Below are 16,708 nucleotides of genomic sequence, written 5' to 3' on the forward strand. Positions count from 1 at the left end.
GGCTTACTGCCAACTAAAAAAACATTCCAGTTGCTGAGTGCCCTAGCGCAAACGCCGTTCGGACAGTCTGGCAGTCCTGGCAGTCTGTTTGACAGAATTATCTTAAAAAAGCAAAGTGATCGACATTGCCCTGCCAACATGATTACATATGTAAACATCAATTACTTTGTTATTTCTGAAACTGTTCCACTCTGGTGTCTACTAAGTATGGAGGCATGCCTTCTTCAAGAAAACCAAGGGTTTATGTCTCGTTACACGAACGAGCCTGGCGGGTGCTTTGCTGCGCGCTAAATACACACCTGGGCATATTACATGCATGCCAAGTCGCCAAGTTCGACCTCGTGCATGCTTTGAGGGTGATCGACAGGCAATATGGATGCGCAGAGAGAGAACCCTGATGGACGAGATTTGCCGAAAAGGTCAGTCAGTCCCTCTCAGGTTGATTTTCCTCCTATGCGGACTGAGGCCCCCCTCTTTGTCTCTGGTGGTAAGTGATAGACCAAGCCTTTGCCTCGGCCATCCACCCTAGTCTTTCACATTATGGATAGTATAGCATCAACACCTATCGTCCTTCACCAAAAGATACAAGTTCGGGGAAACCTCTCTCCAATGGCAGTGTGTGGCGAGGCCGTTGACCATGGCAACAGACGTCTGCGCATCGCTTCGATCTTCATAGTCCTGGCGGCATCCCTACTTGGGGCCCTCTTACCCATCTTTTCGTCCAGGACGACCCTGTTCCGCATGCCCAGGTCAATCTTCTTTATATGCAAGCATACCGGCACAGGGGTTATCATTGCCACGGCATGGATGCACCTGTTATCACCAGCCGTTGAGGCCCTACACCATGAATGCTTGGCTGCACGGCTGGGCGACTACGACTGGGCTTTTGCTATCGGCCTCATGACCGTGATGATTATGTTCTTGCTTGAACTGGTGGCTACAAACTACGTATCCCAAGGGTTTCCTCTCAGCACAAAGCAGGTCACGCCAGCTTTGCAATCAGCGGGTACGGTGGAGGCGGATGCAGATGCTTGTGTCCGGAAATGTGATAGCTGTTGCTCCAGGCAGTCGTACGTGGCTCAAAATGGCTCGGTTTGTTTCCCTGGAGCATCCAGTATTGGGAATGACGATCAGCAACCGCAAGCAGGAGACTCAATATCAGCACTCTCGGGCCAGTTGACAGCCATCTTCATACTTGAATTTGGTGTCGTTTTTCACAGCATTTTCATCGGACTAGTCTTATCAACAACCAGCAATCTTGTTGTTCTGATCGTCGTCTTCACCTTCCATCAGCTCTTCGAAGGCCTTGGTCTCGGGTCCCGTCTAGCTGTTGCGCACTGGCCTGCGTCCAGCCCGTGGTGGCCCTATCTGCTTGCTACTATATTCGGCTTGTCATCACCAATCGCGACCGCAGTGGGTATATATACCAAGCCTGCCAACGCCGAAGCTCAGATCCTAACTACTGGCATTTTCGACTCTATCAGCGCTGGAATACTCCTATATTCAGGTATGGTGGAACTATTGGGGCATGAATTTCTCTTCAATTCGGAGATGAGGGTAGCGCCTCTGAAGGTGCAGCTTGCTGCGTTTGCCTGCATAGCGATCGGTGCCACTGTCATGGCGGTCTTAGCTGTTTGGGCGTGAGAGACTAGAGATGGGAATATGGTTTGCGTGCAGTTATCCGGATTCATCCTCTCATGTATTTCTTAATTGCATCTGCTTCTCATTGGAGCTCTCCAATCTAGGAAGAATCTGGGCACATGTTGAAATTCCTCGTACCCTCGGGGACTGGGAAATTATTACAGTCGTGCTACGAGAGACAACATGATGCAAACAAAGGTTTTCCAGCTATTCGTAGATCTGGAATAGCTGTCAAGTCACTTGAGCAGAACGTGACCATGCTTCCGATCAATTTGTTTTTACCTACACATCACACAATGTGTGCGGCAGAAGAATGTTTTCGCCTTGCGCGGAACCCCGTAAACCAAGACCGGAGAGGTATGTCCCATACTCCAAGCCGAGGCCGCGTATACCAGTTTCCCTGTATCCCTTTCTCGGCATTGTTTGCTGATGACTCGGATGTGGTGATCGCGTTCTCGGCATTGTTTGCTGATGGGTCGGATGCGGTGATCACTTGTGACGTGGCTCGTGTTTGCAGAGCACGAGCAGCCAGCAAGGTTACGAGCGTGAGCGGTAAGGTGACTTGGAGCCAGCGGATCATGGCAGTGGCGGAGAATGTCCCGCTTCCAGGACCATCATCTCCCTGATACTTGATAATGTCGGTGCTGAAGAAGGTCTGCAATTGATGTCTTAGGTCAGAAAACATCCAACAGTGTCTTTTAAGCACCCGTGCGTTGTCAGTCAAGGGCCACCTACGGAAACAAACGTTGCTGGTAAGTATATGAGAGTCACGATTGTGATTATTCGGACAGCAATCGCCTCTCTCTCCATCTGTTGGTTCATCTTTTCTAGCCTTTCAGACGTCTGGTTTGCGACATGCTGTTTTACCTGGCCGCCACAACATGTCGTCAGTGCATTGCGAGACTGGCAGAAGGTGCATTGCCGCAGCAGACTAACTCACCAACTCTGATCGTTCCATAGTCCTCTGCCGCAGCGATTCTGCCCGGCTGATTTGGAGCTTGAAACTAGAGATTATCATATGCAACTCCTCCACGAAGTCGTCTATGTCCTCGTGGCATATATCCCTGAGAGGAAAGTTTTTCTTCGACTGCAAGTTCCGGTAAAAGGCAGCCATGGAGGAAATAACCTCCACATTGGAGTCGAGCACTGCGATCACATCGCAAACTGTCTCGCGCCATATCTGTAGTTGTTGTATATTTCTCCCCGTGTAGGTCTCTTGAGGGTTCCCTTCTCCCCTGTGCCCCAATAATGCCATAATAGTCTGGTAGAGAAATCAGATTATGATATCTGCCTTTCGGGGAAAATCGCTGAAGTCTTACGTATTCGCCCACCATGGTCTCCAAATATCTAATGTAACCATGCCAGTCCTCCGTAGACCAGTAACAGAATGCCATATGTGCGGCAAGGCTCGACCTGAAACAAGCCCCACTGTCCGCGAACATTTGTCTAGCAGAATCTTTGCTGGTGAGTTCTTTGAAGCGGTGGTGGAGGTCGTCGCCGCCCTTTGTCACGATCCACAGCGCGTTGCCTCCCACGACGTCGAAACGATGGTAGAAGGCGGACTGTCTGATCGAGTACGAGTCATCTTGTTGGGACTTGGAGACGCCTTTCAAGTTGTAGCACAATTCGTAATGCCGCCCGGACCTCCCAAGGGGCGCAATGCTGCCGGTTGCATCCATGGGCTTGATGCGTACCTGGGCCCTGAATCCTCCAAAAAGGAGGTCACTAGAGTCTGGCTTCATTCCAAATACTAGCATGAAGTCGACATATGCAGGCGCGATTTGGTGCCATGTTAAGAGCTCAAGGAGCATGGAACGTGAGATTCGAAGACGTGCCCTAGAGTGCTCGCCATAGATGTAGCTGCAAAACCAAGCGTTAAGCAAACCTTGTCAGCAAAGGCGGCTTTTTTGTTTAGACAAGTCCTAATTTTATGAACTTACACAAAGCGACATTTCGGATCCTTCAGACTGCCTACAACTGTTTTCTTGTGAATGTCGGTGGGGTCAGGAATAACGCGTACCCCCAAGTGTTGGGATAAAGCAGCCTCAGTTTGGATGTATTTTTTGTCAAGATCTATACCATTTTCGTCGGTCAATTTATACTTAGAAGGCATAAACAACCATCCAATCCCAGCGAGTTTCGCATACTCACCTTCACTATTCCCATCATTCTTCAGCAAGTCCCTGAATCTGACGTCGAGCGTGGTGTCTTGGAACAACTTTTCGGAAGCATTTTCAAGGATCTTAACATAATCTCTCGCTGCACCATTGATGGCCAAATTTCGAGGGTACGACTCCCGTTCCAAATACGACGCTTGAAATGCATCGGGTAAACGCGACAGGGAAGGCATTTTCGAGTATGATGACAATATACAAGTAGTAATCTTTTGAGTTATCGAGGAGCTGTTTACTGTGATCAGATGTGAGCGACGGCCAATGCCTTTATACAGTGCCTTGTGTGCGACGCCACCCGTGGTCTGGTCTGCCTCGGGTCATTCAGCCCGTCCTACAGCATAGCCCCTGCCACGCGCCGTCAGAGACCCCTTTGGACGCTGAAACCTGAGATGACCGCAGGGACATGGGTGGTCACACAACACAGGAACCCACAGCCTTGTTGAGAACATGCCCAGGGCGCACATAAATGTATCAATTGGAGACTGGACACCATAGCTTCTTTACATGCTATCGTCTCACATGAATCTTGACAAATGGCTCGACTTTGCGCCGACACCCATTACATGGCAGAGCCTCCCCAAAATGCCGTCCAGGTCACCGGGCCTTACTAAGGGCTGTGCATGTGGTGACACCAAATCCATCGGAACATGTGCGTCAGCGGACCACTAATTGGCCGTGTCTCAGTGCGATCAACACCCACACACCTCGTACATTGCCCTGGTTGCGGCCAGCTGCAGCACAGCCCAACTGGATATGTACCTAGTGGTTCCCACTGGTCATACTATCCAATCACTCTCAGACTCTCCCCCTCCCCCTCTTCCCCCTTCCCCTCCTGCACCCTCTCCTCGCTATTCCCTTTGCATTTTACTCTGGAGATGGGGATCTGGGAGGCGCAGAAGATTTTGCAAGCTCGTCATCCCTCAATATGGCGATCTCATGCCTATCAACCTAGAGTGAAAATTTAGATTAGTCCAGTTGTGTTTGAAATGCGTTATATTGGTGAATTACCTCATCAAGCTTTTGCGGAACATAGAAGATCCAGTGATCGTTTTCCTTCGAGGACCTTTCAGTCAGTTTCGAGAACAGCTTCTGAATGTATATTCCCGCCACCAACTGACCTGCAGCCCGTCTTCTGGGAAGTTGAAGTCCGGCCACTTGCGCTGCAGGTACCCTCGCAGGGTTGCCCAGTTTAGGCGATAACTCGAGTATATGTCCTGGCACCGCTCTTCCGTTCCTGATTGTGGAGGGGCCGTGTTCCTCCTCCGTTGCGACCGTAGTGACTTGATCGACTGGTCTGTACTCCTGCGCTTTGGTGGATCCTGCATATCTACCTAGGTACTTGTTCAGGGAGCTTATTACATTGATGGGGCGAAATAGGTAGTGGGGTCAGGGTGACTTAGGAGCGCCCGTGGAAGTCCAGGAAACACGGTTGGTGTCGCAAGGCATTCCGAGTCCCAGGCCAGGCTCTCCGAGGAGGCGATGTCAGCCTCTTAAATTTCTCAGCTGTGCTGGTCAGCCGCCCAAGTGACCGAGGCCTGTGTGAGGCTCTGGAAGCTCTGATGGGAATCGAGGCAGACTTCTGCCTGTGAGCGCTGTCAACTCGTAGGCCGCGCCCCATCCCTGACGCCTGCCCTACTAGTGAAGGTTGTCACACCATCTGCTGCTTACACATGCCTTCATACCTGGATACTTTCTCTACTTGTGCTGCGACCCATCGGCGCTTACCCTGATTATCTGTGAATCGCACAGCCTGATTGATCCCTCCTTCAACGATTTGCAATGGAGCAGTTCCTCTACCGCCCCTTTCACGTCACACACACCCTCCCACAGGTCCTTGACATTTCGCCTCAGCTTCACCGCCCTTTTCGCGGACGCCAGCTTAAGTTCTTACTAGGCACTGATGGATAGTGACAGAATTAATTGGCAGTTCACATGGCTTTATAGTAATAAACTCCTGCGACAGTGGTGTCCCAGACTCAGGTATATCGTCAGAAGCCAACCTGGGGCATTGGTAGCGGCTGTGGACTGATCCATATCTGAAGATTTCCAGTTCCGGTGGCCTGCATGTCTCGCCTAGGTCTAGACCACCAGTTTGCTACATCCATAATACTGGTGTCTCCCGTCCTTGTGCGCTGCAATAGGCGCTGACCTGCTCCCAGCCCGCGCTCAGCCGCTGCAAAGGAACCAACCACGGCCTCCAGCTGCTTGTGTCTTGCAGCAGAGCGGGGGACCCAATATTTGGCGCCATGCGCCGCGGAATATCGCAATTAATTCAATAATTTTGCACCCGCGTGGCATTTCTTGTCTTTTCAACGACCAAGGAGCATACCCGCGTCAACGCTTTCATCCCAATGGCAGGGTGGCAAGCCTACGAAATCTCACAAGCGCTCTCTAGAAAGTAACGTCGGTCGGTAACTCCGTCCAACTCTTGTCTATAAACCCCTTTCTGCCGGCAACCGAGGACACCATGTCTTCGGATTATGAGAAGGCTGTGTCGGCTCCAGAATCCGCCTCCACCCCGCAGCCGACACTGCAGGCATTCCGAGACCACCTCAGAGGAATTGTTCGGAGGAATTGGGAAGGACGAACATTCTATAACCCAGAAGATATCAAGAGATGGATGGGACTCCGATCTGCAACTACCGGAGGGCAGTCCAGGTCAAATCTCGCAAAACTACTGGACGAAGTCCAAACTGAAGGAAATTTGTTCCGTCGTGCGAGGGAGGACGAGCTAACGAACCTTCCAATATTGTTCGCAATACTTCTTGATGACAGGATAAAACACGGTCACCTGATTCATTGCTTCAAGAAACATATAGCCGACGACTCCCGGTTGATGTTCGACGAGCATTTTGACAGACTTCGCGACATTTTGATGGAAGAGAAGGAGATGAAGGTCCCGGTCAAAACACTGCTTGAAGACTTCAAGAAGGTCCGCCCAGAATATTGCCCAATGATAATCGGCATCTTCAAAGACGTACACTTGATTGATGGTGCTATCTTGCCGTTCTGTAAGAGGGTCCCTATCAACAAGAAAGGAGGAACTGCGAATGTCGAACAATATATGGTCCAGGAAGATCTCGTTGCGGAAAAACTTCGCGTCGAACTTGAAGGCTCTCGAAAAAGGGTTGACGGCTTCGGAGAGGTGAGATAAGCTCTCGTTTGTCAACTCCAGGGCTCCCGTGTGCTCTTTACTGATTCCATGATCGGTAGTGTTACAGCATCGCTGTCAAGTCTTATAACCCCACGGAAACCGATGCCTATCGGCTTGAAGTCGACGCATTCGAGGCTCTTAGCGAAATTCCCGGTGTGATCAAATTTCTCGGCGAATATAACAGGCGCCGCACGTTCAGAGGTTCCCCATCACTTGCTCATCACATTATCCTCGAATTTGGTGAACACGATCTGGACGAGTTCTTGGCGGATAATTTCCCACCTATTTTATACACGGAAATCAAAGGGTTCTGGAACAGCCTCTTCAAAGTGGCTGACACGTTGGAGCGACTCCATGAGTCGCAATACGATGAAAGAACACTTTCCGGGTGGGTGCACATGACTATTTTTCTGGAAGCCAACAATACTGACATATGATAGATGGCATGGCGACATCAAGCCTGATAACATACTCCGAGTGAACGGCGAATTCAAACTTGCTGATTTCGGCTTTACCCAATTCAAGGTTCGCAGTGATCGCGATCCTGACCCGAAAACTCATCTCGACGGCTTGACAAAATCATTTGGTTTGTGATCTATTATTTCTGCATCCATTTGTGAACCTACGGCGACTAACACTTGGATCAGGTGCCCCAGAGATCCGTACGACCGGCCAGGGTGATGGATACACTCAGAAGATTGATACTTGGTCTTTCGGCTGTGTGTTGTCATCTGTCGCCACCTGGGTCATTTTGGGACAGCAGGCGTATGACCACTATCCGGAGATTCGAACAGCAGCCATCAAAGAACTGAAAGAGAAAAGGAAAACCGACCAAAGCATCCATGCACCGGACGCCGATGACGCTTTTCATGACGGTGTGAATGTCCTCCCTGCGGTCAGTCAGTGGCACGATCTCCTCCGGAATTCCATTCGAAAGTCAGACAGCATTTCAGGAAGAATCATCGATTTGATAGAGGAGGGAATGCTGGTTGGCGACGTCAAAAAGAGATTCAAAGTGAAGGAGATGCACCAAAAGCTGCGTGACGTTCTTTCATCCGCCGAGGCCGACCACCAGGCGGCTCTAGAGTCGGCGGACCCCCACCATGCCCTCAAGCGTCTATCACCACAAATGTTGAAGGTCCTTCTCAGTCTCGACAAGGAATCCCCAGCCAGTCCTACCACGGCCGGCGAAGCCAGATCGACGCCTCTCACAAAACAGGGCCCTGCCACAGGGCAGGGAGGGTCCCTGTCCGTGACCAATCGAAACGACCGAGTGAGAAAGTCTGAGAGACTGGACAAGAACGTACGCGCCAAAGTAGCATTCCGTGAGCAGGCACTCATGTCTGAGCTCCGAATCGAAGAATCGATAATTGTAGGGGATGAACAGGAAGCAAGCCACCAGGCTTCGGTGCCAGGTCAGATCAACAAACCTGCTGGACAAAGAAAAGGGAAACAACCTACGACTCCTTCTATCCGCATCACGAACACAGTCACAGAAGCAACACCAATTTTCCCGCCAGCAACAGAAAATCAGCAAACGGATACCAAACCGCCGCAGCTGCTCGTGGAGAAGCGACACAAGCCGCAGACTGGCATGCCTGCTACTCCAAGCATATATCGTGAGTATGATGAGCTTGAGAAACAGTACAGAAAGTTTTCTGTTAGGGTTGGACTGAGCAGTCCGGTCAAGGACCGACAATTGGAAAAGCATATCCACAACCGAGATATAGTAAGACCTCACCGCTATCTATGGCTACAAACTCCGAGCTAACAATTTGGACAGAAGTTTGTTGTTGACAATGCCAGAACAATGAGTGACAAGTGGGGGCAAGTTGAGATAGTGCTTCTGGTACTTGCAATGAAGATAGGTCGACTGGACAAGGACGGCATAGATCTTGTTTACACCATTGGCGAGCACGGAAAGCTAAAAAACGTCAAGGGAACGGATATTCACGGGAGGTTCAAAAAGTCTATGGGAGATGTCGGCAACAGCATCAATCATACCGATAGAACCAGTATGCGACAGACACTCGGAACCATCTTCTCCGAATACTTGGAGAATCCTGGCAAGAGGATGACTTTGATCATTCTCACAGATGGAGCATGGGAAGGCTCACGGACAGATAACGATGTGGAACAACTAATTGTTGACTTCGTCGGGAAACTCGAACAACAAAGAGGTTCAATGGAACAAAGATGGTTCAGCATACAGTTTGTTTGGTTTGGCGAGGAAGACACCGCTGCCATATCCCGGTTGAAAAGTCTTGACGACAACATGAAGGAACGCTTCCATATTGAGTAAGGTTGCAAGCCTATCGATAGGCACGACACAAATTCTCTTCCGACGACGCTGACTGAATCTTAGAGATATCATTGATTCCAAACCGTGGTATCATGAACCAACCGACGAATTAATTCGCGGAAGTATAGAGGAGGGCGTGGATGAAGAGGATGGGGCGACGGCGACTGGCCATCAAGCCCCAAGTCTCCCAGGCTCAACTCTTGGACACAATCTTGCTGATATTCAAAAAAGGCCTTCTTCGAGCTCGTTGAAGGGAAGCATCAGCAGTAAAAAGAAATTTCCGTTCTTCTATAAATAGATATACTACTATCGTTGTGGATGACACAATACTTCACCATTTGTTTTGATATTTTCCTGTTCTTGCATGTATATGGCCTCGGCGTCATGTTACCTAGGTATGTGGGTGAGGTGATTGTTAGGATAAAATATAAAAAGAAAGGAAAAGCCCTTTTATCACGAGAACGGAGATTCATAGGGTAAAAAAAGGAGGGTATAGGGTAATGTATACTCCTAATACACTAACCTTAATTTACACCACTAATTCACTATATAAAACAATAATATATAGTTATTAACTATATATCTATCACCCTATATAAATACCACTCTTATTACTTTTACTTACCTTTATTATTTTTTCTACTTTAATAGTTTATTACTACTTTCCTTATTATTACTTAAAGTGCTTTAATAAGTCTTTAAGTACTTAAATCTCCTCTTAAGTTCTTATAAATTAATAGGTCTATAGGTTAAAATGTAAAAAGTATTTAGTTAGAGTGGTATAAGTATTAAGGTAAGGTTAAATAAAGCCCTCTCATTAACTATTAGTACTTCTTACCCTATACCCTCCGTTTTTTACCCTATGAATCTCTGTTCTCTTTATTATAACTTAAATTAAAAATAATATATTCTTTTTAACGAATTTTTAAAAGTTAGATATTTATATTTATTTAACTAAAGAGTACCTTTATATTAAAGAATTTAAATATTAAAATACTTACTTTAATATTAAATTATAAGTAAATATTTTATAAGTTTATTTTATAAATAGTTTTCTTATAAGAGGTTATCTTATAGGAGATTATCTTATAGGAAGTTATTCTATAGGAGGTTGTTCTATGAGAGGTTATTCCTTAGGGCTTAGGTATACCCTCTGTTATAGTGGGCGTGAATATCCGATCTTAATTTTCGCGGCTAGCATATAGTTACATATCTACCTGGCTATTAAGTGGCCGTGGGACCTCCCTCGGTAATTAATGTAGGTATGGTCGATCCTTCACCTTTTCCAAGATTTCGGCCAGAAGCTGCTTCCACTTGGTGGACGTTGCCAAAAATTCTTTGTCCGTCAACTTTCTCAAGACGCAGGCTGCGACTCTCGGCCATTTATCTCCCCAGGGAGCATCAGGCGCGCCAAATTCAGCCGGGACTGCTGCAGCTACGTAAAGGATTTGGGTTGCTAGTACCACTTGACCGTGTTCCGCAGCGTCTGCATCTACATTGCAGCCAGGTCGGTGAGGTCAGGTTGATCGCGGGGGAGGGGGAATGACTGGACGAGACATAGGCCAGCCATTCTTGACCTCGTCGCTGTCGCAGGCTCCCGCCACGTGTGAATGGAAGGCGGTACAAAATATGTGCTAACACTGAAGGGCCGATTGCACTGTGATCTTGCAGCGCTCGACGATGAGCACTACTCCTATGTAGTATATTATACCACATGCAGGTTGGCATCAAATATCCAATTAGTCACGCAAAACGGCGCTGATGCAGAAGCTCTTTAGTAGTGGCTCGCCTCATTCTTCTGAAGCTAGAACAGACGGGCCATGGAAACGTTGTTTGCTTATGACAGGTTCTTGCCCATCGTATTACACAGTAATGAGTCACTCGAGCGAGGCTATTTTGGCTCCAAAGATAACGGATGTGGTACTTTGCAGTACAACATGAAGCTACTTCCACTGAAGCTCACGTTCTGCGCTTGGCCGGAAACCAAGACGTCCCTGGACGTACTTGAGTGGAAGCTAACGCCGTCAAATGTTCCATGCTGGCGTGGCCTGGCGAGATATCACGAAGCCCCGCTCATTGGCGACACGTACCACGCGCAGTTGCAGAAGACAAGACGACACGACGTTATCGTCATGAATACGTGCTCGTGTTGCTCGTATAGGGCGAACGATGCACCAAACCAGTTGGAAACGCGTTGAAGAGTGGCCCGTTTGCCGAACATGCGCCGAATTTCGACGAACGCTTGCGCCGTTTCCCGTCCGGCCTGCGAACCTTGAGCCGCGGCCCGGGCTGTGGAGACTGTATGTGTGGGGTACAGCACTGGGGTATGTCGAAACAGTACTGGTTTAAGTCACCCGCCGGTCCGATTTCACCCGCAAGGTTACCTGGTCCAGGGGGGGGGGGGCAGGGGGCAGGTTGTTTACATAAACCAGGTGGGACTGATGATTTTCTTTGTTCGAACCCACCCCCTTGTCTGGCCAATGACGCATGCATCCACACAGCCAAGCATAGCATAGCATAGCAGAGCAACAGCCCAGAAACCCGACCGACAAGCCGCCGCCAAGATGAACCGCACTGCTCGAACTGATGAGCCCTATGAAGGGGAACTTACCGGTTACAATCAGAGCCCGAATCCATTGTCTCCTGCATTGACCACCAACCGGGATCTCAACGGCATCGTCAACCTCAGAGAACAGAGGGAGGGCGGCCACGGTGGTGAGCCCGGCGACGACTCCCAAAGTCGAGAAAATAATGCGGAACCAGCTCCCGACGAGGCGAGGGAGAACACCGGCGGAAAGGGGCTGGCTGGTGGATTCATTTCCATCAGCCAGCCCCTGGGAAGATGGTTCGGGCATCTCAGCTCAAACCGCTTCCCAATCGGCTCATCTCCTGCATCTGCAGCTGCCTCGCCCACCAATCCCCCTGGCCAAGGCAGCGACGCCAGGTCCTGGAGGCAGACTATCAAGAAAGGCCTCCTGAAGTTTTTCTCGTTCGTCGGCCCGGGCTTCATGGTTGCAGTCGCGTACAGTATGGCCAGTCATTAGATCTCACAGGCAGTGAGCAGCGAGGCTGACGATCATACTCCACAGTTGATCCTGGAAACTATTCTACCGGCGTAGCTGCCGGAGCTACTTACCAGTTCAGACTCCTCTTCATCGTCCTTTTGGCCAATATATTCGCCATCTTTCTCCAGATCCTTTGCATCAAACTGGGCACGGTCTCCGGGCTCAACCTGGCCGAGGCCTGCCGGGCATTTCTACCGCGCTGGATCAACTACATCCTCTATTTCTTCGCCGAAGTCGCAATCATTGCCACTGATATCGCCGAGGCAAGTCCAATGCGTCAATCGAACTTCACTCATCCTCTAGGGCCGGGCATGTTCTAACCGACTCACAGGTGATTGGATTCGCCATAGGCCTGAACCTTCTGATCCCTGCCGTCCCTCTCGTCGCTGGATGCGCTATTTCCATCTGCGATGTGATGCTCATTCTTCTATTTTATCAGCCCGGCAAATCCATGAAAGCCCTCAGGATATTCGAATTCTCCATTGTAGCCCTTGTACTGGGCGTCGTCGTCTGCTTTTGCATCCAGCTGTCCCTTGTGCACGGCACCAGTGTTGGGGCCGTCTTCAAAGGCTACCTACCATCTCGCGCCATTGTCGAACAACAAGGGTGAGTTTTCCCCATGGCCTGGAAGTGTTATGTGCTTTTGCTGATTGCGAGCAGTCTCTATCAAGCATGTGGCATCCTCGGAGCGACGGTCATGCCCCACAGCCTGTATCTCGGCTCAGGCATAGTCCAGCCCCGGCTCCGGGACTACGATGCGAAGCACGGCCTGCTGCCCCCCGAGGATAACAGCACAGCCGACGACAGTGACAATCAAAAAGATCAGTATACGCCGTCCTTGGACGCCATCAAATACTCCTACAGAATCTCCGCGCTGGAACTCGCCCTCGCCCTCTTCACCTTTGCCCTCTTCGTCAACTCCGCCATCCTGATCGTCGCCGGCATCTCGCTGTACAACAACCCCGACGCCCCCGAGGCAGACATCTTCAGCATCCACCGCCTCCTCTCCACCTCCATCTCCCCCGGGGCAGGGACGGTCTTTGCCCTCGCGCTGCTCCTGTCCGGCGTGTCCGCCGGCGTGGTCTGCACCATCACCGGCCAGATGGTCTGCGAGGGCGCCCTGCACTGGAAGCTGAGGCCCTGGCTGCGGCGCCTCGTCACCCGCAGCATCAGCATCATCCCCAGCGTCGTCATCGCCGGCGCCGTGGGGCGGTCCGGGCTCAACGACGCGCTGAACGGGTCCCAGGTGGTCCTGAGCGTTGTCCTCCCGTTCGTCACCGCGCCGCTGATTTACTTTACGTGTTCTAAGAAGCACATGAGGGTGAGCGGCGATAGGGTCCGCCTGAATATGGGTGGTCGGGATGAACAAAACCAGGGGCTTGTTGATGGTGCCGCCGCGGAATCGAGTGCGGCGGACAGTGTTGAGATGGTCAATTCGTGGTATACCAAGATCTTTGCCGTCTTGCTCTGGATCGTCATTACCGTGCTCAATGTGGCCAATTTGGTATTGTTGGGCCTCGGGAACTAAGCATATTTGGCACGGGCCGTGGAGCCAATTTTTCTCGATGGCTAACAAGCAGGGCCAGATCAAGTGTGCTCAGCGATTGAGCTTTCGGTGAGGAGCTTTTTCGTATCATAGAGAGCAGTGTGTCTGTCGCTTGAGCAATAAGCGTTTCCCAGACTAGAGGATATGACATCAAAAGCGTGCATCATATCAGAGTCATAACTTTGACTGTAGAAAGTCAAACAGAGCAATTTGTTCATTGTGCGCATCAATGCTTAGAGCTTTTTACAATTTCAGCATTGGCGGAGCAATTTAGTGACGAGTGCGGACTACGAGTACTACGTTAACGTGTGGCACTGGTGATATGTCTGTTCCGTTGTGTGCGTTTTCTAACCGATTGTGGTCATGGAATTCAACGTCGCCATGCATGTGCCTTTAGGCCTTTCTATTCCGTCAATAGCAAAATGACTTCTATAACACCACACAGTCTTTACCTACCCCCAGACCCTGAGTTGGTGAACTTTGGAAAGCCAACTCCGTCGATGCAGTAATTCGGCCCACCTGGGCATGCCACGCTATGCTATGCAAGATGTCCAGACCCCCCTTGAAGTATCAGTGGTGCAGTCCACGTCAGTGACAACTTCTCATGATCAAGCTGTTGTGAAACAAATGTCCTCCCTCGCAGCGTCTATCTCCTCACTGCACCATGTGTAAAGTTGAGCCAAGAAGCCATCGAGACCTAGAGTCTCAATGCCTCCTTTCATCTCGACCATTTGGTTGCATGCTTCGATGTGTCGCACCGCGTCTGTAATGTTGCCTGCCAGATACTTTTGATCCCATCAAAGGTTAGCGGCTGTCTATTCGTTGTGTGTCTGCGTCGGGATATTTGAGCACAAACCTCATTGAAGGTAAGGAACAGGCCCTTTGCGATGATCGAATCGGTGATATATCTAGGATCATGTGGCATGTTCTCGGCCATATTCCGGAGCAACCGGCCTCGATATTGGAACGAGTTCTGCTCGAATCTCTTGCCCTGTCCCTCGTTGCCGGAGCTATAGTGCATGTTTGCAAAGACCTGGCTTGAAAGCAACAGGATAGCCTGTATGAGCCCAAAGTCCGTAATGCAGAGCATCACCAACTTTGTGACGAAGTTGTGGCGGAAGGCAATGAGATCGAAGGGTGGATGAACAGCTTCGTATTTGCTTCGCCATTGGGAAACCTGGACTGTGACAACTGACTCGATGGATGTGATCAGTCCCCAGTGCAGGGCTCAGTGGCGGTGGGCTGTAAATGAGACGGATACAACTTACAGTGGTCTAATAGAAACTTCTCCTCCAGTGACAGCTCCTGGAGGAGACCTTGAGCCGGCCCTGTAGACGGCACCCACGCCAGCAAATCTGGGTATGAACGAGTCGGAAGGGTTGTGTCAAAGAACATCACCCCTGGAGGGTACGGTGAGGACCCCAGCCCAGAGGACATGGGCGGTAACAGGGCCCAATTTCGACAAGCGACCTGCCCACCAGACGTGCTCCCACTGGCCTGGTACTGCAGGCAATCATTTCCTCCTCGTGCTTGGCATGTTTTGGTCGTCTTGGTCCGGGCGTTTCGGGTCTTTGCGTGAGAATTGCGGGCAACGTGGATACGGACTTGTCTCTTGTTGTCTGGCTTCTTTGCCTCCTCTGGGTCCGAGTAGAGAAAGAATTTGAGTTGTGGACGGGTATTGGCCGACATTCTTAGGTGCGACAGTGGGTGTTGTGGTTATGCCAGATGACAAAGAATGCATACAAGTAGCAGGGCGTCTGAGGCGACTGGGATGCTTCTTATCATGCAGGTCAACCCCCGCGTTGGGGCTTCTTCACATTTTCTAGAACCGGTATACAGCACGTGTGTGCTTACCCAGGTGCCTACGTAGGTGAACGCCGACTGTCGAGAAGCGCTAGGATCGTAGCTTTGAAAGCATTGACGTAGATTTCTCAGCAGAGAAACGTTGAAGCTGTAGATAGTAAGATGACATCTTACACCTCCTTTCTAGATTATTTTGGCAGTAGGGCTGATGGCCGCTCCCATAAGGAACGGAAAACTGGTGCGCTCCGGACGAAAAATCCCAGTTGACCCCGAAATTCGCTAGCCGGGTCCATTCGTGTCTTGCTCCACACGTGTGGCGAAGTCGAGTCCCAGCCTTTTTTGCACGAAGCGAGGGACCTAGACTCCATGGATGCCGTAAGCTGGCCGTTGTGACTCCCACAACCATTTCAGACCGCATACATAGGGCTCCAATGCACGGTCCTCAATCTCAATGGGCGGTGTAGATAGCACTGCTGTTGGTAATGGTGGCGTCAAGCCTCAGATACCGCGACTATTGTGGCCCAGACTTGTCAGACAAGCGGCCGGAATAATGCACAAGAGAAGGTCCCCGGTTCCTCAAGTTTCTCCTGCGGTACAAGTGTACAACACAATCAAGGTCTGTGCCTATTCACCAGTGAACAGTGGCAGCACGTGGGACTGAAGGTGACGAGAGATCGACCCGGCCCGCCGTGGGCGATGTGACGGTAGAGCCAGACTCGGATGGGTATGTAAGCTTACACGCATGATGCATGTGCATGGGTGTGTAAGACCCAGCAGACTGGCGAACTCCTCCTTGGCAACACCCCTGTGATTGGACCTTTTAATTAAACTACAGGAAATCGAGATTCAATGCGAGGCGTCGGTCCGAGCAGGCGGGCAGGTAGTGTATCAGGAAGATGGCGTATGTCATATGAGTGCAGACTGCTGAAGCCGCACTGGATTATGCGGGAACATAATCCTACTAAGACATCACATCTGCTTACGTACCAACATATTGGCCGTTCTGCAAATTGATCTGGCCCT

General features: G+C 50.3%; 6 protein-coding genes across 6 annotated transcripts; 3 read left to right on the forward strand and 3 right to left on the reverse strand.

Annotated features, from left to right (window-relative positions):
• Nucleotides 1–500: 500 nt before the first annotated feature.
• Nucleotides 501–1,644, forward strand: KVR01_013548 (uncharacterized protein; the record flags this gene model as incomplete). The annotated part of the gene is made up of 2 exons (XM_044783496.1): nucleotides 501–588; nucleotides 648–1,644. The coding sequence occupies exon 2, from the start codon at nucleotides 742–744 to the stop codon at nucleotides 1,642–1,644; it is 903 nt and encodes a 300-aa protein (XP_044637476.1). The 5' UTR covers nucleotides 501–588; nucleotides 648–741.
• Nucleotides 1,645–4,223, reverse strand: KVR01_013535 (uncharacterized protein). Its single transcript, XM_044794373.1, has 6 exons — nucleotides 3,793–4,223; nucleotides 3,582–3,714; nucleotides 2,961–3,501; nucleotides 2,582–2,902; nucleotides 2,377–2,508; nucleotides 1,645–2,296 (listed from the first exon to the last, which is right to left on the reverse strand). The coding sequence occupies exons 1-6, from the start codon at nucleotides 3,989–3,991 to the stop codon at nucleotides 1,931–1,933; spliced, it is 1,692 nt and encodes a 563-aa protein (XP_044637463.1). The 5' UTR covers nucleotides 3,992–4,223; the 3' UTR covers nucleotides 1,645–1,930.
• A 49-nt stretch (nucleotides 4,224–4,272) lies between these two features.
• Nucleotides 4,273–5,301, reverse strand: KVR01_013570 (uncharacterized protein). Its single transcript, XM_044783732.1, has 3 exons — nucleotides 4,934–5,301; nucleotides 4,824–4,868; nucleotides 4,273–4,763 (listed from the first exon to the last, which is right to left on the reverse strand). Exons 1-3 carry the CDS (start codon nucleotides 5,138–5,140, stop codon nucleotides 4,680–4,682), a joined length of 336 nt encoding a protein of 111 aa, XP_044637498.1. The 5' UTR covers nucleotides 5,141–5,301; the 3' UTR covers nucleotides 4,273–4,679.
• A 285-nt stretch (nucleotides 5,302–5,586) lies between these two features.
• Nucleotides 5,587–9,757, forward strand: KVR01_013574 (uncharacterized protein). Its single transcript, XM_044787586.1, has 7 exons — nucleotides 5,587–5,795; nucleotides 5,858–6,960; nucleotides 7,029–7,357; nucleotides 7,410–7,555; nucleotides 7,617–8,698; nucleotides 8,753–9,267; nucleotides 9,335–9,757. Exons 2-7 carry the CDS (start codon nucleotides 6,283–6,285, stop codon nucleotides 9,567–9,569), a joined length of 2,985 nt encoding a protein of 994 aa, XP_044637502.1. The 5' UTR covers nucleotides 5,587–5,795; nucleotides 5,858–6,282; the 3' UTR covers nucleotides 9,570–9,757.
• Nucleotides 9,758–11,746: 1,989 nt separating this feature from the next.
• KVR01_013527 (uncharacterized protein) lies at nucleotides 11,747–14,168 on the forward strand. Its single transcript, XM_044789618.1, has 4 exons — nucleotides 11,747–12,298; nucleotides 12,361–12,599; nucleotides 12,668–12,942; nucleotides 12,997–14,168. The coding sequence occupies exons 1-4, from the start codon at nucleotides 11,836–11,838 to the stop codon at nucleotides 13,862–13,864; spliced, it is 1,845 nt and encodes a 614-aa protein (XP_044637455.1). The 5' UTR covers nucleotides 11,747–11,835; the 3' UTR covers nucleotides 13,865–14,168.
• Nucleotides 14,169–14,490: 322 nt separating this feature from the next.
• Nucleotides 14,491–15,571, reverse strand: KVR01_013561 (uncharacterized protein; the record flags this gene model as incomplete). The annotated part of the gene is made up of 3 exons (XM_044791198.1): nucleotides 14,491–14,586; nucleotides 14,739–15,073; nucleotides 15,151–15,571. 3 exons carry the CDS (start codon nucleotides 15,569–15,571, stop codon nucleotides 14,491–14,493), a joined length of 852 nt encoding a protein of 283 aa, XP_044637489.1.
• Between the last annotated feature and the right edge of the window lie 1,137 nt (nucleotides 15,572–16,708).

This window comes from Diaporthe batatas, assembly GCF_019321695.1.
Source record: "Diaporthe batatas strain CRI 302-4 chromosome Unknown Contig00028, whole genome shotgun sequence".
NCBI classification, from domain to species: domain Eukaryota; kingdom Fungi; phylum Ascomycota; class Sordariomycetes; order Diaporthales; family Diaporthaceae; genus Diaporthe; species Diaporthe batatas.